Source organism: Cebidichthys violaceus, unplaced genomic scaffold (genome assembly GCF_023349555.1).
Source record: "Cebidichthys violaceus isolate CVI_PGR_0920_01 unplaced genomic scaffold, fCebVio1.0.p SCAF_14, whole genome shotgun sequence".
Taxonomy (NCBI): Eukaryota; Metazoa; Chordata; class Actinopteri; order Perciformes; family Stichaeidae; genus Cebidichthys; species Cebidichthys violaceus.
The window spans coordinates 4,269,984-4,297,530 of NW_027176307.1; the positions used below are offsets into that span (position 1 = coordinate 4,269,984).

General features: G+C 44.4%; 1 protein-coding gene across 5 annotated transcripts in view; it reads right to left on the reverse strand.

Moving 5' to 3' along the window:
* epha7 (eph receptor A7) overlaps nucleotides 1-27,547 on the reverse strand; it is an 85,323-nt gene that overhangs the window by 45,372 nt on the left and 12,404 nt on the right. For all 5 annotated transcript variants that reach the window (XM_068708554.1, XM_068708553.1, XM_068708552.1 and 2 more), the window contains exons 4-5: nucleotides 18,897-19,052; nucleotides 9,166-9,501 (exon numbers count right to left, since the gene is read on the reverse strand). In XM_068708554.1, coding sequence (XP_068564655.1) covers nucleotides 9,166-9,501; nucleotides 18,897-19,052 — 492 coding nt within the window. The remainder of the gene's footprint in view (nucleotides 1-9,165; nucleotides 9,502-18,896; nucleotides 19,053-27,547) is intronic.

The following is a 27,547-nucleotide window of genomic DNA, read 5'->3' on the forward strand; positions in this document are numbered from 1 at the left end:
CACAGCTATTAAAAATAGCATCTTTAAAATTCAAAAGCAGCCAAAAATGAAAATGCCAAAAACCTCCATTATTCTATTGGGACAGAAATCACATATCAGATCATCAGATATATACCTCAGAAAATGGAAAACCAAAATTATATTCATGGATTATTTTGAATTTTGGGTGAACTGATCCTTTTAAGGTGAGACACACCAAGGAATAGTTTAAGAGATATAATGATAATATCACCATGAAACTTCCCAGGTTATTACATACATTAAAGCAATTAATGGATCAAGTTTTTTTTTTTAAATTGTAATCTCTCTGAAAGTCCAGATATGCAAATTAACCATAATTTATTAAATATGTGCTAATTAGCATACATTTCCAGAGCAGAAATCTGAACATCGAGTAAAGCCAGGTTCAAATTGTTGTTGCATTTTGTTGACATGTAAGGATCAAAGCTTTTTACAGCATGAATCTCTCTGTATCACTCCATTAATAAGAAAATACAAAACAACCTATTTTCAACATGTTTTTTTTTTTTAGGAATACAATTTTCTGCCAATCAGGTTATGAATGATATATGAACAAACCTCTCAGTAAGAACCTTCAGAATATAAATAGGGAGGAGCCTGGAAAGTTTTGTGTATGTGAGAGTGCTACTGAAGTTTTTGAAGATTTCTGAAAACTAAAACTTTCCTTCCTTTTACAAAGGAGCAATAGAAAGCATCCTGACTGGAAACATCACAAACTGGCATGGGATGTGGCACGGCCAAGGACAGGAAAGGTCTACAGCGAGTGATTTAAACCGCCTAGAACATCATTGGGTAGAACATCTACAGAGCGAAGGTGATATTGATGACAAGAGGTGCCTGCGAAGAGCCCAAAGGATATTAAAAGCCAATACCCACACCAGCCACACAGCCTGTTCACCCTGCTGCCGTCTGGCAAGCTTGAAGTACCAGCATGCCGTATTTCCAGACTTCAGAGCAGCTTCTTTGCAGACAGATACGGTGATAGAGTGATCATAATAATATGAGTCTTGCTGACACTTTGATTCTTGGGATTGCACATTCAAGGCATTTGGATGATCATATCGCTCGGAGTGACAGAGCAGATTATCAGTTGTGTGTCTTGCGTAAAGACACTTCAACAGGCCGCCCTGTGAGGTGAACCTCTACATCAGTGGACTGTCGCTCTAACCACTGGGCCAGACTGCCGCCAACATGTAAACATGTGCGAGTCTAGTCAAACATTTCAATTCCTGAGCTTCCTGCTTCTTGCTTGCACAGAAATCCTTGTTTGTTTACAAATGGGTAAAGGATATCGGAAAATACACACGCAAGTTGAATATTCCCCGAAACGTTGATTCGGTGCAACAATGCTGGGGGAAACTTGTTTAGTGGCCAACTTCTGCCAAAAAAAAATAAAAGAGTTGTCAAATGTCTGCTGATAAATGCGAGTGGCTGACGTCTGAGGGGAAAGTGATTCCAGAAAGGTGAGGGTCTGACTGAAAAGCTGAGTTTTTGTGCTAAGGTAAACAGCAGATAGACTGCCAAAAAAAACAAAAAAACATTGCCTCAATCTCTTTCTGCTGCCTCGGAGAAGTCTGAATAATTAAAGCCGTGTCTTGTGTCTGCTCCGGGGGAACCCAGCCCATAGGACGAAGCTGAATGCGAATCGGCGCTCTCTTTTTAAACTTCCACATATTCCCAACTGGGGCCAAAACATCAGAATGTTGCAACTTTTCAGACAGCTTTCAGAATGAAATAATATCACTCCCTGCAAATGTTCCAAATTAATAACATAGCATCCAAATCCAAACAAAACAGGGTTGGAGACAGAGTTTCTGTGGATATAGACCAAAACAATCAACAGAAAATGAGGAAGACTCACAAAGGAAAACCTCTTCCTATTCCTTTAACATGATATTTGAGGGAATATTGTGGTTGCCCGGCCAGTAGAACCACCTGTTAATCAGCTGCTGGTACAAAGGAACAAAGAAATAAGGATATTTCTGTGTGTGTCCGAACTGCACGTCTTCAATCTTAAGACACTATTTGCCGATGTCTTGGTTTTCCTTTGTTCTACAACTGGATGCTGACTCGCCCTTTCTTTCTGATTCTTTGAAATATTAACTTGCCTTTTGCAGGCTGCATCTACATCTCTGTGATCACTGAAAAGCTCTAGAAGTACTATTTATTATATTGCTGAGATTGGAAAGGAGGTTTCTACAGCAGATTTTTTTTTGATTGTTTTAAATTTGATTAAAAAAAAATCCCAAAAAAAGAGTAACTGAGGCAAAAGCAGCAGATGTATGTGTGATTCTGTTTATTCTACATCGTAAATGTCCTCACATGTAGAGAAATTGTCGTCATAATTTTGGTCAAACAGACACTCAGACCTCATGACTTCGGGGATGCCGAAAAGATAATTGTGAGGTTCCCTTGTATCTTTGTGTAAAAGGTTTGAGATGAAACCCTTGAAATATGAAAGGGTTCATGGTGGGACCCCCTGGGTGGGTTTAAATGAAACCCTTGGAATATGAAAGGGTTCTTGGTAGAACCTTGTGGGTTGGTTCTAGAAGAAACCCTTGGAATATGAAAGGGTTCTTGGTGGGACCCCTTGGGTGGGTTTAGATGAAACCCTTGGATAATAAAAAAGGATATTGCTAACACCCTCAGACAATGGAAAGAATCTGGATAAAACCTCCATAAAGGGTTCTGGGTGGTACCTTTTCATGATCCAAGTAGAACCTTTTATTTAATGTTCTACCAATAACCAAAAGGTTCTCCTATGGGGACAAGCTGGGGAACCTTATCTGGTTCTAGTTAGTACCTTGTATTTCAAAGAGTGCATTAATCATTTCCAGTGTCTGATTAATCCACACTTGGTGTATGTGGGATTGAGTCAAAATAAACTACACTGTATGTGTATGTACCACATTTCACCCAGTGCAATTTATGTTTTCAATAATTTGTAGACAACAATGGAGCTCTGAGGCACAGAGGAATAAGATATATCAAGCTGTGATACACCCACAATACTTGTTAGTCATTGAGACACACTCTTTGTTGGTTTGAATCTTGTCACACAATTTGTTGGCAAGAAGAAAAACCCATGCTGAATAACAACACAAGATATCTGCAGCCATCAGCCCTCTAAACCGGTACTAGTTGGCGAGGCCTATTCTTAACTACAGCACTGCACGGATGTGTCCTCTCCAAGGCAGCGAAACAGCCCGTTGCTCTGACAGGCTGCCTGCACAGAGAGAAAGGACTGTCCAATGAATGCGATAGGGACCAAGTGAAGGGGAAAGAGGCAACGCCAGCTTCTATGAGGGAGGGCCCGATCAAGCATGGCAGGTTCTGGGGTGTGGGGGGGGGGGGGGGATTTAGGGAGCTCGTCTGCCAGCAATAAAAGGCTGAAACAGGATACTTGGTGAGATTAATTACCTAGATAGGCCACGATAATGCCATTTAAATGGGAAAGTAATTAAAGTGCACCTTCCATGAAAATTATTCATTGCTGACGGATTGGGTGACAGACAAATCAGGAGGCATTTACAGAAAAGCTACAGGTTAAGTGCTCCGAGCTGCTGCTCTGAGACCACCACAGTTTTATTGCAGCTGTTGAATCCTGCCGCTTTGCCCAGCTCTCATCAAATTACTGTGAGCATGTGGAGCATGGGTTGGGGGGGGGGAATGGGCTCCCAGGTAACGTAAAACCGGGGACAAATGCTACAAAGGAGGATCCGCTTAACTAGAAAATTACACTGGCTGGCACTGGTCAGAAGGGACCGCTCAGAATCAATCAATCCTTCTGTTTAAGGCCACCATGGCAGATAAGAACACAAAAAGGGATAAATCAATGGCCTTATTGTTCCCCAAGTGTTACTTTCACAAATGCACTGAACAATATCCATTTAGTGATGATTAAGTGTCAATAACGTGGCCATATAGATTACCACTGGGGAGTCAGTTTGCACCCACCCAACATTTATTATTTAAATGATCATTGCTCCTCTCTTGTAGTGGTAAGTATTTATCAAATCATGCAAGAAACTCTTATCGCCATCTTCTTTTCTGAACTCCAGACACTCAACTGCGGGAGGACGGCGACGCAGACAACGACTGAAGCAGCACCAAAACCAGACGGGAATGTTTGTTTCTCATGCAATGCAAGGGCACAGAGGATTTTCCGATCAAAGTAAAAATGCTTAGCTCACATTCTTGCGTGCCTCAATTACCCCCCCATCCCCCCCCACCCCTTTGCATTGAGAGATTGTACTAAAGGGAATAGCCTGTTGTTCTCTTTGAATGTTTAATTAGGTTTGAACTTGAGGGAGGACTGCAGTGTAACATCATCTTGCATTCGCAGTGTTGCAAAACAAATGGTAGCGACAGACGGCTCGAAAGAAACAGAAAAGATAACAGTGTTTGCTGATTTTGAGATTCCTCTATAGCCCCGTTCTGACTTGACAAAAAAAATAAAAACACTTAACACACACTAACATTGGCTTTTGTATTCAGTGGGAAAAGGTTACACTCGGCATTCATTCGTGGGGACAAATGGCTCTGCAATAGTCACAGGTATTTATCGGCTCCAGCTCCAATTCAGAGTGATGGAAATATGAGACCCGAGTGGAAGCGCTAATTTTAGCCACTTTTCGGGCGCGATGGTGTGTGACGCAAGTTGGAGTGAATGTATAATAAATTAAATCAACCAGGATTAGGACAGTTGGAATTACTTATTAAAGTGCAAACTATTAATATGCTCTCCTAATAGCCACCAGAAAGAAAAACACAAACTAATAAAATACAACTCATTAAAACCCTCTTTGCAAGTCTTTTTCTACTGTTCCAACAGTCACCACCTCTGGTTTGAGAATTTAAAAAGAGACACTGATTAATTAACAGATGTATAAAAGAGGTAACCACCGTAACTTTTTCACTGTTTACTAGTGTTTATCTATTTATCTAGTGACACACCAAAGCCGGATTTTAAAGGGGACAAATCACGCTAATTTTCAGGTTCATACTTTGGGTTCCAGTAGACCATGCTTACAGGGAACTTTGCGTTCCAATACCAATATTGCCATACTATTTAGTATGCCAGTATTGGGTTTAGTGTCCAAATACATAGCTTGTCAAATTCAGTATGCCAAAAAATAGCAGGATGTCCTACTGCATCCAGGTCGCATTTTGCAGTATGCAAGCCAGCATATTTTTTCTGGCTATTCCGACCCACAGTCGTCTGTGGAGCAAATCCACACTTTACACTTCATGATGTCACACACTTGAGTTTTATCACTCTAGTTATAGATGGATGGATGGATGGATGGATGGATGGATGGATGGATGGATGGATGGATGGATGGATAGATAGTAACTTTATTGATCCCGCGAGGGGAAATTATTTAGTTGCAAGCAGCAATAGGATACAGTTGTTGTTGTTTTTTTCAGAGGTGGGAAAGAGCTACTAATATTCTTGGACTGTCTTATACCAGAGGAATAACATGGATGGATTTTTGAAAATGGGCATTGTTCTCCTTTAAGGCGCTCTTTAAAGGCTTCAGTGGAAAACACATTTTTAAAATCCAACAGTGAGAGATCACACCCTGTTGTGTGGTAGGTGCAAAACATTGTGCAAGCATTGCCAGGGGCTTCGCACCAAGACGGGTCAGAATTTGGAAATGATGTCTTTATCTCATCAAGTGTTTTGGAATGACAACCCAGGCACTCTGAGGCACTTGTGGTCGAAATTCGCCATAGCCTAAATAATCCATTCGCTGTGTCACACCTACTGTTTTCTGCTCTGACTCACCCGTGGAGCCAGTGGATACATCAGAGCACAGCTCAACTGTTGTACAAGTTGCTATCTGAGTTGAACAGGCTTTGGGCTGCTGGCTAACACAAGCAGTCAACATTAAAATCAATTTCCACAGGCTCTTCCTTTCACCCATTATATTGTTTATACCTCTTGCTGATCGCACCTAAACCCCATTTCATTGGTCGTGTGTACACACACACACGCACACACGCACGCACACGCACACACACACACACACGGGTCCTGTAGCCTTTCCCATAACCAATTTAAAATCCTATTGCTGTGCCCTTCTCCACAGCGATTTTCCTGGCTCAGAGATGTGAACATCCGCTTGAATAAATATTAACGCTCGCTCTATGAGCAGTGCCTGCTCGCAAGTGTGCCGGAGGAACAAAAGGCCCTGTTTACGAGTGCGCTTGAGGAAAGCTAAGGCACGGGGGGCCTCCGAGGGGGCGGCTCTGCGGCGCCGTCGACTCACAGTGAAGTACTGATTGAAACGCGTCTCTCAACTTCCAGCGTGCAGCGGCGGAGACGACGGCAAAAATCCTCAACATGACGGCAAAAAAAAAAAAAAAAAAATCACTATTGAACCGCCGCAAGGACGGAGTTGGAGAAATCAAGCTTATGAACTCGCAGCCTCCACTTCAACTCATTTAAGACGGAGCTGAGAGGTAATTAGGTTTCTGGGAACAATAAGCACTCAGCACCTCGTGTTGCAGCTCCAGCCTCGCTTCGCCTTTGGTGTAATTAGGGGAGGTGTGAATTCCTCATCAGATGGATCGCCATCTGCATTCACACACTGCGTGTTCATCCCCTCCAGTCCTGAGCTACTGGGCCCATGCACGTGATTACCATGCAGGAGGCGGAGATGGGAATTTTTAAGGTTTTGTCGGTGCTATGGGGCCGTGGCGCCTCGCCACACGAAAGGTTAATCAATTCTGAATGATGAGCCATAAAAGCTTTAATAATGCAGTCATTCTCTTATCGAGTGGTCCTGCACGCTCGCTCAGGAAGGGGGCGATTGTTTTAGGAAGCTCCGGCGTTCCAATTACAAAGCGCTCGAGCGTTCCCTAACAGCCCAGAGAGCGCTGGACCCGGTGAGGGTCCGGCGAGCAGGACAATGAGCCAGGCAGTGTGGAGCTAATGTCCGCCCAGGACTGGAAACCGAGAGAGACACATCACACGGCCGTCAATATCAACCAATTGCCGACTATTGATTTGCGCTTCAGCCGTAGTTTTGCTGAGCTCCCCCACCTTTCTCAGAACTCAGCAACTGACATCTTTTGTAATTTTAGACCCCCAGGGGTCCTTAATGGAGAAAGGGGGAATGGGGAATAGTTTACTGCACCAATAAATTCACTATAGAGGTGAGCCCAATGTGATTAAAACTCATAAGAGTGACTATTCTGATCATAGGTTTCACTTCCTCCATCTGTAGTTGTAGTTCTGGTCTTAATCATATCTAACAACTGAATATATTTTCAGCTGGAGGTCCCTGAAGCAAAATCAAATGGGGGTCCGTGACCTTTTGTGCCTCAATTTAGGGGCCCTTGACACACAAATGGTTGAGAGCCACTGCTTTAAAGGTATCACTCTGTCAATTGAACAGATGGAGTGGGCCGACTTGAGCTACTAACCCAGAAGAGATATGATTATTCTGAGTTTCAAAGAGGTGTTTTAGTATCATGGCCTAAATAGTGTTTCTAAATAGAGACTTATTTACTCAAATACCAAAAAAATACTTTGGGGAAAAAAACCAAGGCACGTTTTCTTTAAAAGGAAATGATCACATTGGATATCAATGGAATTAGCCAACAAAATCATCAGCTGCCTCATCCATGCTGACCAATTACACTGATTACAGTGTTAAAGCTCTTTAAATGGTGCCACTTACTCAAAATAATAAACATGACACCATCTTGGCCAAGCCCGCCACTCGCCTTCACAATGGCTAATGGCTAAATATTCCGCTGGGTTAGCTGAGTAATTGTCTGTTGTCAACGTGCCACGTATAATCATGAGTGACTCTCAAAGAGCGTGTGTTAATTGTTTTTCTTTTTTTCTGTCTATTTTTTCCTGCAGGTTGCCCTCTTCCCTGCCATCCTCGTGCCCTTGGCCAGGCAAACCCTCGGCACATTCCAGCGCGTGTCTATGTCACGAATCGAGCGTGGCGAAATGCATCATCCGACACCGCATCCAACACACATCCATTCATTTAAATGCCTCTTTCTTTCTCTATCTCTCCCGGAATGCGAACATCTGGTCAACTGAGATATATCATGTGTAGTAAACTGTTTTTGGTTGCAAACCACAGCTTCTGCAGATGTATGACAGGTGAGCAGCTTAAATTAACATTGAAACGATGATGTGAATGTGAATGGACAGAGTTTGCACATCCAGCTAGAGCTTCAGTTCTCTCTATTTTAATCACCATAGTCTGAGCACTCTTTTGGGCCAACTGTGTTTCATGGATGCTCGAGCATGAAAGAGGAATCTTGTTGGGTGGATCCATAGAAATAATGAATAAAAAAAGAAGGGCTTTAGAGTTTGTCACCATAAAATACAGCATTTTAATTATGTTGCATTCCCATGAGACTGCATAGCAAATACAGCTCTTTGGGTACCACTGGGAGACTGCATCGTTGCTAAGATAATAATGTTGGCTACTGTAGTGCTGATACACACATTAAATTAATCTGGTTAATATGCATAGTGGATATATTACTGGATAATATCAGACTGTGGTCATTAATGCTAATGGGGAATCATTATCGTAGTTTGCATATGAGATGTTTCCAAAATTAAATTGTCAATCACCTAATGCTCGCTCAGCTGGAGCAGAGGGTGAACTGGTGTGAGCCAAACATTTCCAACTCTAGCTTCTGTAGAAACATTTTGGGATATGTGGTTATTCACTCAGTTACATTTTAAGGGAAACACATTTTCACATTAATGTTTCTTTTTGACGTATCCCAAATTTGTTTCAGTGTTTACCAAGTGTTTTAAACTGCGACTGTCAACTAGGAGAAAGTATGTTTCCCTCTAAACATAATTGAGTATGCAGTTGAGTTGCATGGGAACGTAATTTTGTAGGAGACAGGGTTGCTGTGTGAAAGGAAATGACAAGGTTAGCCTAGCTTAGCACCTAGCACTTCTAAAAATTAACACATTGTACATTGTACGTTTGATCCATTCTCCAAAAGAAATATATGCACTTTAGGGGCGGGTTAAGTGCTGTACCAATTCTGGTTCCCAGACACTGTTGATGAGCTCTTACATTTCTGTTTGTGTACGGATCAAACAGACAAGTTACAACGTGCTATTTAGTTTGACGTAAGAGCCCTTACCTGCTTGACCGGTAGCGATGCTGACCGCCGCGAACAGCCTCTGCGTGCGGCTCAGGTCCGACACGCCGTTGACGGCCTCCACCTCAAAAGTGTAGTTGGCGTGGGCGAGCAGATCCACGATGCTCAGGTAAGTGTCCACTAATCCCGACTGCGCCGGAGAGTATCCCACATTGGGCCCACATGGCACACACTCCTCAGGTTCCCAGCTGCAACGCCGGCATATGACCCTGTAGGTGACGTCGTTGCGGCCGCCCGTGTCAGCCGGCGGGCTCCACTCCAGGCTGACGGTGGTCTGGTTGATGTTGTAGACCAGGTTCTGTGGCGCGGAGGGAGGTCCTGTCAAAGGTGGACACAGAGGAAGCCAGAATGAAACAACTGAGTGCCAAGGAAAGTGACAGCCAAGAGTGTGCAATGACTGAATCCGTGCTTTCACTGTGCTCTGAGAAAGAAGAGGAAAAAAACACACACACACACACACACTCTACAGGGCATGCCAGCTCCAGACCTAGAGCCAAACACTGACACTCAATTATAATAAGACTAGTACAGGTAGCCCACACTGAAAAGAAGTCAGCTCTGGCAGGCACAAGGTCAGTGTTGGAGGGCTGGTGAAATAAAAGAGTGGAGCCCAGAGTTTCAAAGGGATAATTATTTCATTGGAGGGTTCATGCAACGCACTCACACGTCTGTTTCTCCCTATCACTCTATTGTCGAGGTATTCAAGTTCAGAAACATTTCAGAGCTTCTAATCATGAGTTTCTTGTCTGTAACTAAATATGATAAAAATGAGCTGGCTAAATGTCCAACCGATCACTTGCTTAACTCAAAAAATGAAGGTGTTAAAAACAATTGTTAGCTTATTTGCATCCCAACATGTCTTGTATTTGGCTTGAAACTCTCCAGACAGCCTTATTTAGCTTTTTATCCTTTTATTTCATGTGATGGGAATGGGAACCAGCCACGACACCAAAATTGTGTCAAGGGCGTAAAGTGGGGGGAGAAAACGAGGACAGATCTAGTTGTGACGCTCTCATTGTTGACAAAATCTGTCCACAGACAGACATATAAACACTTGGCAAAGTACTCAAAACCTCTTCTGTGGTCATTCCTGCAACAGTCGGTGTCTCCAGAACCGCATTCTATCATTATGACTCACACACACACACACACACACACACAGTACCAGCCACATGCTGTCGTAATCATGCATGATCACTGATCCTGACTTTATTTGGCTGCTAGCACAACAAAAGCTGCAATAATTAGGCAACGTGACATGTAAGTAATCCTACTTGAAGCTGCTTTATCAGGAACTTACTAGCAACTCTTTAGTAAATGTAACTTGACAGTTATTAGCTGACCTCAATTCCTTATGTTTCTATCTTACATTCATTAAATCCAGTTACATTGTCGATAATCAAATAATCAAATCAGTAAGCACTGTTTCCGTTGACACAGAATTTCAAAGCTACTTGCAATCTGTTCTTTGGACCACTTTGGGGTGCAAAAAGTACACATTCAGTGGACACGGCGCAGATATGACAATAAAGTAGCTTTGACTTGCAGGTATGTTCTGTGCCACCTGATTAATGCAGGTCTGTCTGCTGTTTGGTGCTACGCAGATAGCCAATGGGTTCCAAATATGTACATGTTGTATAAAAAAAATAGCTGAACGATGCTTAGGAGCTCCATAGAGCTGAAGGGGGCACCTTCATGATTACATTTTGAAACAACCTGACCATTTATTTATTTAATTTTTTTACAGTGTACTTGTGCATGCAAACGTAGCCGCTGATTCATCCAGACGGACTAAGTGTTCTGTTTACATGCTGATTCCTAACAGCATCAAATCTGCAGCTGCTATGAAAATGATTGAAACGGGGTTACACGGGAGGGGAAGCACCGTCACTCCTTAAGTCTTCCAGTTCTCCAAAAATATACAGCTAACCCAGCAGGAGATGATGGCTTTACAGGGTTGCTTGTGAGAGCTATATCATACAGACAGCAGGACACTTAAAGTTAACGTCCTCCAAAAAAAGAACTCAAAGACCGACTCGCCCACAGGATTTATGAACATGATTTAAACCTGGATTATCACCGCCCTGTAACTGCCGTACAGAGTTTTACTTGAAACACAATAACGAATAGCTCCGCGGCATCAAAAGTGCACGGGACCACAAAACGCTTGCCTGTAAATGTTCACGTAACGGAGGAGAGATTAGCTCATCTCGTAAAACAATGAATAACAAATTGCTGCTTTCATCTTTCAAATTCCAGGCTGTTGGCTTTTATGGCCCCAGATGTTGATATGAATTAACCCCCCACCCTCAACGCAGTAAAGATTATATGACCTGTATTCTTTGTTTATGAATGCGCAAAGAACATCTTCAGTCTGTTCTGTGGGAGGTTTAAAAACCGCTCTGATTTTCTCAGGAAACACTCTTTGAGCGAAATCTCGGGGAGGGACCGCTCCACTCGCTCAATTTGTCACATTAACTTAAGAAAGTGCGTCATGCATATGCACCGAGCCCAAAACTGCTACCACAATATCCAGGCTCATTAATACAGCACTTAGGTTGTTTTTCCCTGTTCCACCCTTTAGAACCGAGGGCTCAACGGGAGACATCCATATTCATGATTATCAGGCGAGATAACAGACTGCGGACTGGGAAGATGAAAGAGCCACCTGTGGCAGGTGAAGCGGAGAGGAGTGACTGCTGATAGCGCCTCTCCACTTCAGCCTCGGCACTGACAAATCGAACCGCGCTCTCAATCTTCCTCGCAGAACAAAATGGGGAAGGTGCGCCTCGACACATCCACACTCGGGACGCCCACGCATCTTCCCAGTCTGAATATTTACCCCCGGTGAGCGGTGATAGCACCTCATTTCGCCCATGCCACTCTCGTTTGGGTCTCAGGTGCCACAGATCAAAGCGGCGATATCTCGGCAACCAGAGGCAAAAGGAAATGAGATTGGACTGACCCTGGATCTGTGTGACCTCTTGTTTCGTTTTTTTCAGATGCACACTACCTAGCAGACTTTCTTCCTCCTAAAGAAAAAACGAAATGCTTGTCAGATCACCTCACATCCTCTTTTCCCACTTGACACCTCGCATAGAAATGTGTTTTAAGTGATCGCGTTGCAATCGGAGAGCACTTGATCACAAGAAAGTGCAGATGTAAATACACCTTTCATTGTGATCCACATGGCCTACAACAGCTAGGCCTCCGTGGGCGGTAGCGAATGGGATGCGAATCCCGATGCGACGGGATCGGGCCAAGGAGATAATCTAGGGTTCCGGCGGGCGGCTGGGTCAAAAAGTGACAAAACAGCAAGGTAATTTGTGCTACTATATAAATTTGGCGGTTTGCAGGTCAGGTGCGGGTAGTTGGTGCGGGCAATGCGGATTGGCTCTCACACCCGGTCGGGTTCACTCACTTGAACCAATCGGCTGTTTGAGCTCAAAAGAACGATCAGAGCTCAATGTGGACACTGGAGACGCATATTATTAGCCTACCAGGTGTAAATGTAAAAAGTTTAAATCATATCTGGATAAAATCCAGATACAAAACGCATTTCTATGCAAAGTGTAAGGTCTCCCTTTTTGGGGTGCAAGCATCGAGGCTGGGTCCTACAACTTTTGTAACTTTTCGTAAAAGACAATCCCAATATGTGTAGAGGAGAGTAAAGACTTGGCAGGGTTTGAACTACTCTCTCAAGCTCTCACCGCAAAATCATTCATGGCGCACATGATAAATGACAAAGAGACTGAAAGTATAAAGTTCCCACTGGACAAAAAAACCCCACAAACATCCACTAAAAACCTGGGGGAAAAACAAAGAAAAAACATGGTGACGTGGTGAGATGACACAGTCATACTACCCACTTTTCAGAAGCATTCTGAACCCCTGTCTTCTCTTTCTTCTTCCTCGGCCTTGGCATCAAAATTGTGTCTCAGAATATGCTCTGTCTGGACATTTTTGCAATATGAAACTCTGCCCCCACTTCACCTACAGCATGGATTACCGCTGCAGCCTGAGCCCCTCCACTGTCTGTCTGTCTGTCTGCTCATCCTTACAGCTCAAGGGCTCGTCGCTCTTCCTCTTCTTTTCACTCATTTTTTTTCTTCTCCTCTCTGTCTCTCACTGCCCCCACTCTTTCTTATCTTTTCGTGTTCTCTCCTCTCTCACCCCTCCTCCCAGTCAAGTTTCATTTCACGGATTAGACTGCCGGAGCCCCCACAGCCTGAAATGTCTCAATCACTAGCTGGCTTCCCCTCACGAACGCTGCCGCTGTGTGTTTTTGTCGCTTTGTCGGAATAAATATGGAATACGTGCATGCACGGTCTAGTTCTCCTGCACTTTGCATGCTAACGTGGCGCAGGTTTTTTAAAGCAGAACCTGTGATTTTGTGGAGTAAATGAAGTACTCCAGTGCGTGAAGTTGGTGAGAAAACAGACCTCGGCTGCACCGAAGTATCCCCTACATCTAATAATCTACCATATAGAAAATATAGTATGGTATTGGATTGTTTTTTTTTAGGTCACGTTTCAAAGCCCCATCTCCACTCTGCGCAGAGTTGTGAGACCTGAGTAAATCCAAGCTTAGGAGAGAAGAATCCGGCGCTTATCTGCCTTGAGAGGTGCTCGGGGGTTGCCTTAACCCTCCACAGCCTATTAGCCAGCTCTGCTCTAATTGGGGAGCGGTGGGTACAGGGGCGGCAGGGGTGAGCAGCATTCAAATCGCCCATGAGGTAATCCCGGCTCTACAAATGTGTGTTGCAAACCCCCCCCCCCTGTGACCCAGCCTCTAATGATGAGGCTTGCAGCAGGACCCGCGTGAGGGAAAGCCACGCAGGGGAGGAGAAGAAGCCCGAAGACTATTTGTTTTCGCCGAAGGGCCTCCGGATGTCGTCGTAATAAAAAAATTTGAACACCACTTCAGTGCCACGCCGAATTCAGTAATGGTTTGCTGCTCGCGCAAGCTAAAATTCCATTTCAGCCTAATTTCAGCATGATGGCACATGGACTGGAATAAAAAAAAGTAAAAGGAAAGCATCACGAAGACTGTGTTTCAACAATACACGTTTGAGTTTGGTCAAACTAAGAGCAGGATGTCACAAAATGCCACCCAATATAAGGACATCTGAGAATCTTGTGAGTGAAGTGGCTGCAAAACTATATTTGCATGGCCTCTCGCAGATATGATGAGGAGGAATAATATCATGAAGAAATTTCCATTGATTTTACATGTCATTAGGTCTAAGTTAATGATAGTGAGGCATTCAGATTTGGTCATTTTGGTGATATGCTTTCCCCAGCACTGATCTTAAAGGATCACTTTGGTTTATTACACCCTGGGTCTAAATTTTTTTTTGCAGCTTTAGCTTTTATTTATATTAAGTCAACTTTGTACTCACTAAAGAAAATTATGTAATGAAATGCATATAGATAATGGGTGGAAGGATTAATCTCATACTGGGCATAGTGAGTACCTTAAAATAGTTTGTTGATAAAATGCTTTTATAGAACATATTCTTAAATTAAAGTGCTTTCAATCACAATATAACCAAAGAAAAGGGGACGGAGCCCACAGCTCATCCAGCCCTGACCGATGTGTGTGCTGAAATGTGGGAGCATAGCGACATTGCTACAACAAGTTCCCACAATCCGAAGTGAAAGTGAATGCACCCAAAAGTGTCTGCGTCACTCCCAACGGCGCAGCCATGGAAGTATAGCATGATGCCCGAAACACAACAAAAACGAGGCGTTGTGTATTAAACTCGAGTTCTCTTTTATGTGAATCTGGGCCTTCTGACATCTGCTAGCAACACTAGCCCCCTACATTCAGCAGCTCTCCCACAGTCCCCTAGCAACTCTGGGCAGGACGGACCCTCTAAAGGACGTCAACTTGTCGAGGTGGCACATTTTTAAGGGACGCTGCAGTAGGAGAGGGGGGGTGTGGGGTGGGGAGGGGGCGGGAGGAGACGACTTCTCACAACTGCCCTTCTCAGCCTCAAGCTTGCACCAGCGCCGCTCACAGCTGCTGCGTGATTGATGCCCACTCCCCAACCTGTCAACAACTCCTGCCTGCGTGTAGCCCGTGGAGAAAACGCCTCCCCATGGCCGCTTCACCCTACCCCACGTACGTTTCTCCTCATCTCCCAACTTTGCATATGAAAGGCGTAGACAAACGTTCCAAAAAAAAAACAACACATTTTAATCCTTCCGCCCCCTCTCTCTACAAACGAACCGCATGGGAAACAATGTATCTGGAGCTATATGTTTTTGGAACTTCTTCCCTCATCTTTATTCAGCGCCGATTCGGCTTTCCATGTGCCCACATTACATCTTAGTCTCATTCCCTCTCAAATCCGGGTAGACACTTTCTTAATCTCTGTGTGCCAGAGATCCATCTCACTGTTTTGCTAAGGCCTACGATACGGAGGCTTTACAAACTCCTATTTAAAAAAAAAAAAAAAGAAAAAAAAAAATCTGTCAATCATGCTATTTGTTCAGGCAGTACAAATTCATTTTCAATTACAATTCACTCCTGGTCCGGATAAAGCTTGAAAAAAAAAAAGAAATCACAGTGACTATTGGTCACAGTGACTTAATCCAGCGATGAATGAGGAAATGCACGTACAGAAAGGCGTGCAAAAAAAGAAAATGTGAGGGCGAATGAGGAGAGCGAAGCTATTCATACAAGTTAAAAATACATATTTACATATAATAGTATGGGGTCATCAAGTGTAGACCCAGAGTTAATGAAAATGAATAATGGAAAGTGTGCATTAGGCAACTTCAGTAATTACTACGCTACTTGGCCAAGGTGATTACCCAGAGGGGAACAGCCAGAGGACACTGCAAAGAAGTGGGAACTTTCTACTGCATGTGAGTCCTGCCCTTGTTCAGCGGGAGATGTTGGAGTGAAGCGTTAACGTCTGATGAGGATGGTTGGAGAAGTGAGTAATGGACCTGTCTTTTTAGAACGGGATCTGTATGGTTGCCTCCCCGCTACACAGACAGACTGCTGGTTTGTGGTCATTGGCCGGCCTCGAATTAGCTTACCCTGAGTTATGTCCTTGTTTGTGTCAGACGGCGATGGGCATGGAGTTCAACAGACAAATCTGGACCCTTTTTGTAAGAACTTTGTGTTCAAATTGAGGTCACGGATTTCATTCACCAGACTCGTTTTCAATTTCGACAAATTCTCCCATCAGACATTTTTTTACTTGTCTGAAACCATGAGACAACACTAGCTCCGTTGCCTCTTCATAACTATTTCTCAACAGCAGGATGCGGCAGCCATAAGTGACGGTTACGGGATAATGCCACTTCAGCTGCTTCAAAGACACCATCATTAGGAGGTCTGACTCAGAGCAGAAGGAATCTCACCACAAGCAGACAACAAACATCTCTCCTGCTGAGCTACACAGCGGTTCTTTCTTTGTTTACATTTGAGATAAAACCATTGAAATGTTAGTCTGTGACATGCTAAGAAAAGAGAGGTGGGACCGAGCCATTGTTTTGCAAGTCCCAAATCAAGTCTCAACATAAGAGAGGCAAGTCCCGAGTCAAGTCCCAAGTGAGAAGACCCGAGTCAAGACAGGCAAGTCCCATGTCCCGAGTCAACTCCCAAGTAAAGACTTAAAACCAAGTCAAGTCCCAGTATTTGTTGTTAAAATGGCTTTAACCTTGTTTAGGGCACAGAAGTAAAAATATATAAATACTAATATCTCTTTTTGAAATTTGTATTTATTTCTATATTTACGCGGACTGAATAGCGTGAACATTGATTTAAGAAATTATGGGGAATGAATTGATTCGTGGCACACTTTTTAAGTAACATTCTTTTTATTATTTGCGCTACTCAAGTCCTCAAAACTGTAGTTTCTCTATGGCATGACGATGCCAAAATGCGATTTCAGTCTGAATAGCATGCATTTAAAGAATATCTGTTATATGCTCAAAACATGACGACAACAAGTGTAGTGTGGGATGGCACTCTATTTTTGCTACTTTTGTGGTAAATCCAGCCCACAGTAGCTAAATGCAAAAAAAGGAAACGGCTGACTCTCTGGACAGTCCACTTGCTCATGTGCTGAGGGCGGCAGTTTAAAACAGACCTGAATACTGAGCACATTTCTTCCAAATTTTCCAAGCATGGAGATGAAAACAGCCAGCTAAAATGCAAAATAGAAGCTTGATAGTTCAATGACAGATAATGTGAGAAACCATAGCTCATTAACAACGAGAGAGAAAACTTTCTTCTCCAAGTAATGATCTATTTTTCCTTGCAACCCCTCTATCTTGCCCGTTGTTTTAATTTGTTTTTCTCAATAATACACTTTCACTTTAATGAACCCACACCCAGCAGAAACATTACTTTTCCAACTAATAGCAGAATTCAAACAAATCTGAGGAAAAAGTGCAAACTTCTGTGACACGTGCCAAATAATTCATGACCGAAGAACACACCTGTGCGCTGACAGTGAGTTGAAAATGAATGGAAAGAGTTTGGCAGCAACAAGGCGCTTTACAGACGCCCATGAATGACATGGAATCCTTTCATACGTGATATTTAGAGTATCAAATCCAAACTCCAATTTGTGTAATCCTCTCTTTAATCTCCGATTCAATGCATAGACAAGACAACGTGTCTCTTGTGACGTTCCACTGTTTGCATAATATCTCACCAGCAGTCTCTCTCTGTCACACACACACACACACACACACACACGTTAGAGATTTTGACTTGGCCTACTTTGGGTGTTCTGGTGGAAAAAAAAGCGGCACTGCTCGGGATGAGAACAAGGCATGCTGATTTACCCTGCGTACGCATATCTGTTTTTGTTGTTTCTCATCCACACAAAAATGCTGCAAAATAAATTACCGTAGTCTTAAAATGTTAGTTTAACCAAACGTTGCTTCTCAATACATATGTCAAAAAAAGAAGGGCGCGTATTTAGCAGCCAGAAGCCTGTGGGCCTATCCAGGAGTCCTGCAATACATTATCAGTAGAATGAAGCCAACACACAGATAAGGTGCAGAGATTATGTTTAGGGGGTGCTGTTTACCTCCAGAGATAAAGCAGAGTGCTAACATTGCCGTGCTAGGGTGTGACACTCCCTGTTGCTCAGTAGCTGAAGGCAACGGGGGGGGGCGCGACCCATCCAGGAGCACCTTGAAATAAATTTGTTTGAGAATGGATTTGGAGCAAATCAGCACCCCCCCCCCCCCCCCCCCCCCCCCCCCCCCCCCCCCCTCCACAGCCTGTGTAAATAAGCCATCAATGGCTGTCACATACGCGTAACACTGGCCAGGACAAATGAAGACGCAGGGCACTGCCTGGGCTGCTGCTGCCGACTGTAATTGCAATCTTTCAGACGGGAAATGGCAAATTGCTCCTCTCATCATTAGCAACCAGCTAAGACAGAAAACAGACACGCAAAGCCTGCAAACATAATTATAATAACACACTGGGAGGCAGAGGAACCGCCACGGAACACATCTGGGGCTTTCATGAGGCCAATGCGGACTGACGGAACAGGTCTGCCGCGGGCTCTGGTGTGTGTGTGTGTGTGTGTGTGTGTGTGTGTGTGTGTGTGTGTGTGTGTGTGTGTGTGTGTGTGTGTTTGTTTAGTTTTTTTTCCCCCTCGCATGTGCGGCTGTTTAAATTCACATCCCATCAAGCGCCGTGTTTGCATAGCAACGGCATGGCGGACTCACTAGTGCAGGCCACAGAAGGAGGGTCGGAGAGCGCCCGGTAGTAGCCGTCCTCGCAGTCGCAGCGCCAGGAGCCCTCGCGGTCGTTGAAGCTGTGCGCCGGACAGCGAGAGCACTGAAGGTCCTGGGAGGAAGACTTGTAGAAACCACGGCCGCACGCTGTAGAAGGGGGAAAAAGGATGAGGTCAAGGGAAGGAGAAAAAAAACATTCCTGCTTTGCACAGACAGTATTATGTCTCATGTAATTCATCAGTTCCTCCAAAATCCCAGCATAATGCAATTAGCAAAAATAAGAAACAGGTGCTCAATTTTACAATTTGTCATATTCAAGCTTTAAAAAATAAATTACTGAATAGGTCAGTTTTTCCCATCTTTTTTGTTTTGTTTTGTTTTGAGACCCCTTTAACATAATTCATAAGACCAAAAGAAGCAACGGTTTAGAGAACAAACTCATTTGTGTGACTTTTTTTACTTATTATTAATCATCTTGCAACCTCATAAGATTTGTGAGAAATGTTCACGTCAGTTTACACAAACCAGGGTCTTTAGGTGGCAAGGACAGCTGAAAATGTACTTTTTAAGAACTTTAAAACTGATCTCAGCATCCTAGGTAACTGCAAAAATCAGGCACATTCTTTTCTGCCGTTTTTCCTAGTCCGATGTGAGGGTCCTGGGACAGAGGATGTCGTATGTTGTACAGATTGTAAAGCCTTCTCAGGCTGATTTGTGATTTAGGACTGTACAAAATAAATTGAATTGAAATCCCTTAAATTTGGCTCAAACTTTAATATAGGGATCAGGTTTTTTTGAAGTAGGATTATGACCAAGATATGTGCTAACTAAGCGGTAAGTAATGGGTTAATGCAGTAACATGGTATGTTAGAATATAAAATAATTTACTCCCACCCTTAACCAAAAATCAATAGATATCTGGAATTGTCACAGTTTTTATTCAGTAAACCCCGGCTAAGACACGGCTGTATATTCACAGCTGAACGTCTCCAGGTGATATTTAATTCAGTCCTGTGCAAACACAGCCTGAAAGAGTCATCACTTCACACCTGAACACCCATGATGAAGAGAAGAGGGCATGACAGAACAAACCACTTTGTTCACATCTTGAAGCAGCCAGTATTTTTGTCTCAACCTGCCCCCCCCCCCCCGGGCCTTCATCAAGCAGACTGAAAAACATGGAGAAAAAACAAACCAAAAAAAGGGCATTGCTTAATTTCCCGTTGAGGCATTCTCGAGGTGAATAACGAGGCTGATGAATCCTCAGGTCAGTGGAGAGGTCCGACTTGTTTATGACAAGTCCTATCTCTGAGACGAAACATTCTTCTGAGGAGCAGAGAGATGAGCGTTAACACATCGAGCACGAGCGGGGTGGATCATTTCAACATTTTTTACCTTCGACCGAGACGGTAAACAAACCTGACAGACTGACGTGACTAATCAAGGAGGACTCATCGCTGTGGTGAGATAGTCATTTTGCTGCAAACCCCTTGTCTTCTACAAAATGGCATTCCCATACAGATAAACCGCAATTACGTTATCTTCCAGATTATGGTTGCAGTTTTAAACACATGTTGTAACAACAACAAAAAACACAACAAAACTACTTGGTTAGGTTTTGTAAAACATCATGGATCTGCTTATAATAAGCCTGTTTGTTAAGTTACAGACGTAAATTAAAACGAGTCAACATTGACCTTTTGGTACACAAACAGCGGCCTCCTGAGTGAAAGTCCTGTGTTTGTTTCTTTTTGACGTATCACAAATCTGGATGGATATGTCAATCAAAGGTAATCCGGGACAAAACATGTTTCCCTCAAAGCATAATTGGCGATACAATTTCAACGCCTGGGAAACGTATCTTTCAGGAGACTTTTCAGGCTGGTCACAATTACACACTTACACCCAAATTGTTCACCTACCCACAGTTTCTCTTGAGTTACAAATGATTTCCATGACAGCAAGCAACGACAAAGATGGAATTGAAACGGCAAGAAAATACTGACTCGTAGCAACTCACATGCATTTGTGAGGAGTAAAACGTCTATTCTGGGTCTGGCTATTTTAGCATCGGAGTCAAACTAATCCTCAGTGACCGGCTGTGTGTGCAAAACGGAGCTCAGCCTGGCGAGAGAAAAAAAAAAAAAAAAAAAAGGCTGCAATCCAGGCCACATGATTTCTTCAACAATCTGCAATAAATCTATACTTCTGTGAATAGCTCTGCATACAAACTATCAAATTATACCCAAAATGCATTTTTCATGAGCCACAGGGGGAAATGAGTAAAGGTTGTCATACCCGGGTCTCTCCCTCCCGTCCCCCCATTACAGATCTGGGTTCTGCTATTTCCTTAATTCCTTTTTTTTTCCCCCCCGAGGGAAATATATCGACTAACGCCTCCTGTGACAGGTTCCGGAATAAGAGGGATAAAGGGATCTGAATTTTTCTTGTCGTACCACTTCCAGAGCGGCGTGAAGAGGAGGCCGGGGCTCAGGGTATCCCCGTTTCAGCTACATGAAAGCCCTGTCATTCTCCATTTATCGCACTGCCACGGCCTCGTGGAACAAGACCTTTTTCTTTTCTTTTTTTTCCTTTCAAGACATGATTTTATCTCTAATCTTTCTTTACCTTTTCCTGAGCCAGTAATTGAAAAGAGAGCTGCAAGGAGGCAAGCAGGCAAGCGGGTCTCGAATGCTGACCGGGCGAAACACGCACACAAAGTGCTTACTCGTCACATTGAGCCGCTTTTTGCCGCATGTTTCACGTCTGATGAGCATCTTGACGGGCGGCGAGGGAAGCCGCGTATCTGATGCGCAGTGTAAACACCCCCCCTCGCCACCCCCCACCCCCCGTGGATGTTGATGATGACACTGGAGGGCTATTTCCCGCAGGTTAAAGAACGGCATGCTGGGGCTGTTTAAACATTCTGATAAGCCGGTGTGTCTGTTTGCCGTTGGGTTTCTGAGAGCTCATCTGCTGGGTGGCCGCTGTGCTATCTCCCAACACGACCACCATCACTCAAGAGCGGACAAGAGCATCCCAAAAACTGGGATTAAGACGAGCAGAAGGCCGGGGGAGGGGAGGGGGCGTCTAAAGTTAACTTTACTGGACCTAAATTTACCTTTTTTGGTTTTAATCAAGGTCATGGACCAGGTACAGTGGCTAAGTGGAGAGCAGGGCCTGTCTTTCAATCAGAGAGTCAGAGGTTCGATCCCCGGCTCCTGCTCCACTAGTCTCATGTCAATGTGTCCTTGAGCAAGACACTTAACCCCAAAAATTGCTCCCGTAGCTGCGTCTACGGTGTGTAGATAGATACTGAATTGTAAGTCGCTTTGGATAAAAGCGTCTGCTACATGACTGTAATGTAATGTACAGAAACTCTCACACCAAGAGATGCTTTTTACCACATTTAGCTAGAATCCCAGTAGCTAAATGTGCAGTCCCTGGGCAGGTAGACACAAATGTTTGCTGAATATAAATACCATTTTCAACAGTTTAACAGTAGAGGCCAAATACCACCTTCGTCAAAATGAATTTCTGTAAAAGTTAATGCGGGAAGTGGCAGTAGCTTTATACATGGTTAGCTCTCGGCAGCACATTGACAGAAACGAACAGAAAACGATTTAATGTGACCAAAACTGTTATCGGCACCCGAGCTAATGTAACTTTAGGCTTGTTTACAACCTCTATGATTGTTTTCTTGCCCCGTAAGACTCCACTGTTGCCATGTTCACCAATCCAAGTAATTACTTTGAGATAAGCACCGCGTAACTGACAGAAACGATGGCCCAAAACTACATAAATAAGAGCCCTGTTCTAATAAACCGGACTTGCCCTTTCACTCTCAGAAAACACGGTTCATTGTCTATGCTTTTCTCTTAATGTTTCACAGCAAAATCCCATGTTTTTATCAGCGCATCCGACTGGGTTTTGGCACCCGGAAATGTTTACAGAAGCAGCAAGGCGGCAAATGAGGCCTCAAAAAAAATCTGCCTGTATGACAGGGGGGGGGGGAGGGAGCAACTAAGTGCTTCTGCATCTCTCCCCACCACTGGCAGGGCATTGAGTGACAAGTACAAACACAGCCGTCCCCGGCCCGGCATTCCAGTCCCAGCAGCTCACACTGACTCGCTGCCGGCTACTCTCTCCCGTTCCTGGCACCAGACGCTGAAGAGAACACCCTCAGTCCGAGATGGGACGATGATAGCGAGTGAGAGGTTCTTTTTGTCGACCGTCCCCTCAGCGACACTCTTGTTCTGAGTGGGGAATATCCACCAAGCGATCGCACCGAGTCTGCTCATGCAGCAGCTTTTTTTTTTTTTTTTAAACCTGACCTAAATGACTGACACCTTACTGGCAAACGCTGACGCGCAAACATGTTGAAACGCCGCACAAAAAAACTACTTCCACTGACTTTGACGGGAAGGCTCGACAGTCCAACGTGTAATTACATTTGTAAGAATGAAGTGTACAAGAGTGACTCCTTGGGGGGGAAAAAGAAAGGGGGCCCATTTACGCAAGTCTGGTCCTCTTCTGGCATAGATAAAGGCAGACTAATGGTTTGCGCTCGTTGACACTGGCCCTTTAAACAAAAAAAAAGCTCAGCGGCAGACAGAACAGTCGGCTTATTTACGACACTGAGAAATTAGTCAGTCCTCAGAGAAGCTGGGTTGAGGTTTTTGTAGAGAGGGAAAAAAGAAGTCTTACATTCTAGGCAGCTCCTCGGCAGGCTACGGAGCCCAGCATCTGTAATTTCCCTTCCAGTGGTCAAGCACTTTGATTCAGTGAGGTGTGGGGGAGGGTGTGGGGTGGGGGGTGTGGGGGGGTACAAGCTGCAGTCAGCAATTTTATACGGAGGGAGGAAGACGAGGCGGGGAATAGGAAGAGGTCTTAGGGAGTAGCGGGACAGACATAATCAAACGCTCCTGTGACTTTGGTGTCTCAATCACGGCGCGCGCGCACACACACACACACACACACACACACACACACACACACACACACAGTCTCACTGGCCCAGAGAATAAAACAAAGTCTCCTTATCTTTTGCAGACAAAAAAACACACACACGCACACACACAAAAAAGAAGACAAAAAAAATTCTGTTTTTCTAAGATCTCGGTCTCTCCGAGCTGAGCTTCTTAACATTCTTGAATTGCATTCAGTTTCTCACACGCTTTGGCAGTGTCATGACACTCTGTGGTGAGGGACAGAGAGGGAGGAGGGGAGGGGAGGGTGGGGCAATGACTTACTGCTTATGCGACAGCCTGACATATCCCTCCCTGGCCAAAATAGAAAATAATTATTCCCCCTGTCTGGGAGGTGGTGGTTTCTTTTTCAGATAATCTAGTGCCTTGGCTGACGGATCCCAAAATTTGCCCCATTTGTTTTCTGAGTAGCTTTTCCAGCTTTCTATGTATTTGCCGGGGCTGGTTAGTGAAGTCAAATGCGGAGAACAACACTATGATGGAGTCGGAACCTCTAAAGTATTGAATCTGACCAAACCAGATCCAGAATGGCGCGTCACATTTGCACTGCCGATTCTTACCAAGCGCTCCCCCTTCGCTTTGTGCTACACTGGACGCGTTCACAGGGTTGCGTGTGATCCATGTGGTCGTATATATATTTTTGGGGCTGTATGCAGACGTCTTCAGAAGAAGGGGGACCCCTCGGGTTAAGCAAAAGTATCAAAAAAAGTGTTGCATTAGTGTGGGCATCCAAAAACTGAGCTTCCTCGCTCGCTTACGACCCACAAATCCAATTAAGGTCGCAACCCTTACTACGACTGAGCGTGAAGAACTCTATCTGGTCCGAACAGGGCAGCTGGGATATTGAGTTTCCCCCCCCCCCCCATCTGTCTCAATATTTCTGCGGGACGGCGCTGCAGTGTGGGAAATGTGGGAGATTCCCTTTTGATTTTTAACAGACTGCCAGAGCCGGAGTGCGAATGACTAGTGTGGGCCCTTCCATCTCTACGGTTCTAGCATGATGAGTCCTGTCAGCCCCCCCCCCCACCCCCCCGTCTACTCCGGCTGCCCTCCCGTCCGGCCTGATTATGTGTTAAATCCGCCTGTGTGTCAGGGATGGATGTGGAAAGAATGCGCCACGGAAAGGGGGAGTCGAGCAGTGCCACGGAGACCCGGGGAGGGCGGCCTGGAGATAGCGCCCCATTAGAGTGATAAAAGAGGCGGAGGGAGGAGAGCGGCCGACAGGGCCGACATGCAGTTCCCCCGCCGCTGATGAATGCCAGGTGGAGCGGGTCAAGCGTGATAAAGGAAACAGTTTATTTTCTTATTTAAAAAAAAAAAAAAGCGTTCATAGCCGCTAGGATAGGGAAACGTCTTTATACATATCAACTCAAACGCACACCCGGTACGATCGGGAGCCTGTCGCCTGTGGTTTATAGAAGCATGTTTCCACCCGGTGTCTTTTCCTTTTGTCTGTGTGATTCAGACATCCATTGCTGAGCTGGCCCTTTTCGCATACCTCATACAAGTCTGTGTATTCTCTGAAATGTTCCCATATCTGAAAATCCAGCATTTTCGGGCCGCATCGGAGTTATTTCTGACACTGGTGTCGGGACGAATCTAGTTAATGGTGGGAAGGGAGCGCATGTTTTTGCTCCTTAGCAGGGCGACCTGCCCACACTCAAATGTTAAATGTTGTGTAAACCAGGCGGCAACCTCCAATTTGATTGAAAGGTCAATACCCGCTACCAGTCATATAAGGCATCTGTTAGTCACTCGCCTGCAGTCCGAATTCACTGCTTACAAAAAGCCAAGATGGCGACCGCCGTAATCCAAGATGGCGACAGCCAAAAACGTCCAACTCGAGGCTTCAAAACAATGGGTGATGTCATGGTGACCACTTCCACATCTTATATACAGTCTATGGTCCAAACAGCCAGATGAGACGTCGAAGTCTTTTTAAATGACAAGTACTTCAATGGTGTTTTCTTTTCTTTTTTTTGGCGGCACAAAAGAAATGCTTGCAACATGTGTAAAAACAGGCGTTCTCTCCATAAAACTCACTATTACGCTGCGATCTATTGTTAATGCTGTCATAAGCGTTCTCTGTCAGCTATTTCAAAATACCCCGTGTCCCGCTGAATGTTCAGACAACCATGAAAATGCTGTTTAAAAAAAACAAAACTCCTGCTTCATGTTTTTTCCCTTTTTTTTTTTTTTTTTACTTCCAGGGCATACAATTAGAGACTGTGACCGTGCGTTGCGACTATAGAGAGGGATGTCAATAGCTCAACGCAGAGCTTATTCCTTATGCATTAATGCAGCCCGGGGCCTGTGTGTGTGTGTGTGTGTGTGTGTTGGTCTGATTAGATGTGACTTATGTTCTTTGCCTCCCAATAAATGGTAGGCCTGGGTGTGGACATTCATCAGGCTTTGTTTACTGGCATTTTATGCATGCTGAACTATGGCTGCATCTCTTTTTTATGGACTGAGGCCTGTGGTGTTTTCCCCTACAATGTAAGAGGCAGTACATCTTGTGAGTAATTTCAGGCAACACAGGCAGGCAGACCTGGGATAGAAGAAAAAAAAACGACTCCTAGCCGAGTGTATTTCTCCGACTTGAAAAAGCCAAAGGACAGCTCAATTGATCTCGTCTTGTGGGTTATGTGTGGACTTTTGCAGCTGCAAAGATTTTGCAGAAATCAAGTGCACCTGGAAGGAAGACGTGCGCTATTTAGTGAGCTTGCCGCAGTGCTGGCTGACATTTTTGATTGAACGCAGTTTAGACGACGCAAAGCTACAGAGTATTCTAATACCACACTTAAGACTTCTTGTGGGTTTTTTCTTTAGAATTTGTCCTATTCAAACATTGTTTTTTAGTCTGATCACAGGATCAGCAGGTGAATTTTTTTTTTCTGTGTCCTCCGAGCACCGTTGCAGTGCTCCAAATCGCAAAGAAAGAAAGAGACGCTCAGCAGCTGGATTTTTTTTTTTTGCCGGCAGACATGCTAATCTCCCGCCTCAAACAAAGAAAAAGAAAGGACTTGAGGCTTTCACAAACCCCCTTCCAAAAACAAGTTAATTTGAAACAAGCAACGCGTCCCAAGGGGGCATCGCAGGAAGGAGAAACCTCGGACACAGCGACAAAAAAGGGCCCAAAAAGTTAGTTGAAGCGGGTTAAGTAACCTGATGTCATAGTGTGCTGCATCCTCCCTCCGCCCCACGCATACTTGGAATGACTCTGTCTGGCTGCCGCTATACTCCACACATACAGACAACCGGCCCATTCATCCGAGGTACCTGTGCTTAGCTGGAGATAAGTAGCTTTCCATGAGAAACAAAGGGAGAAGATTAGCATTCCGTTAGACTGTGTTGGAGGGCATGCTGCTTTGCCCCTCCGAGCAGGGAACACTGAAGGAAGCGCCTGCTCGGTTGTTCGCAGCGAAGATCAAAGCCAGACACTTGATTAAGTTGTGCTCAAAAGTTAACGCTCCTGCTGTGGTGTAAGCACTGCTGCAGACTCAAAAACAGAGTTTAACCCTAAATTAGAAGGCAACACTTTATCAGGTCCAAGTCACTTGGATTCATGTAGAACCACTATTTGTTTCCGATTACCCTCACAGTAAAACGAGATACTACAACAGTACAGTATTTTTCTCACTGACCGTAGTGGAA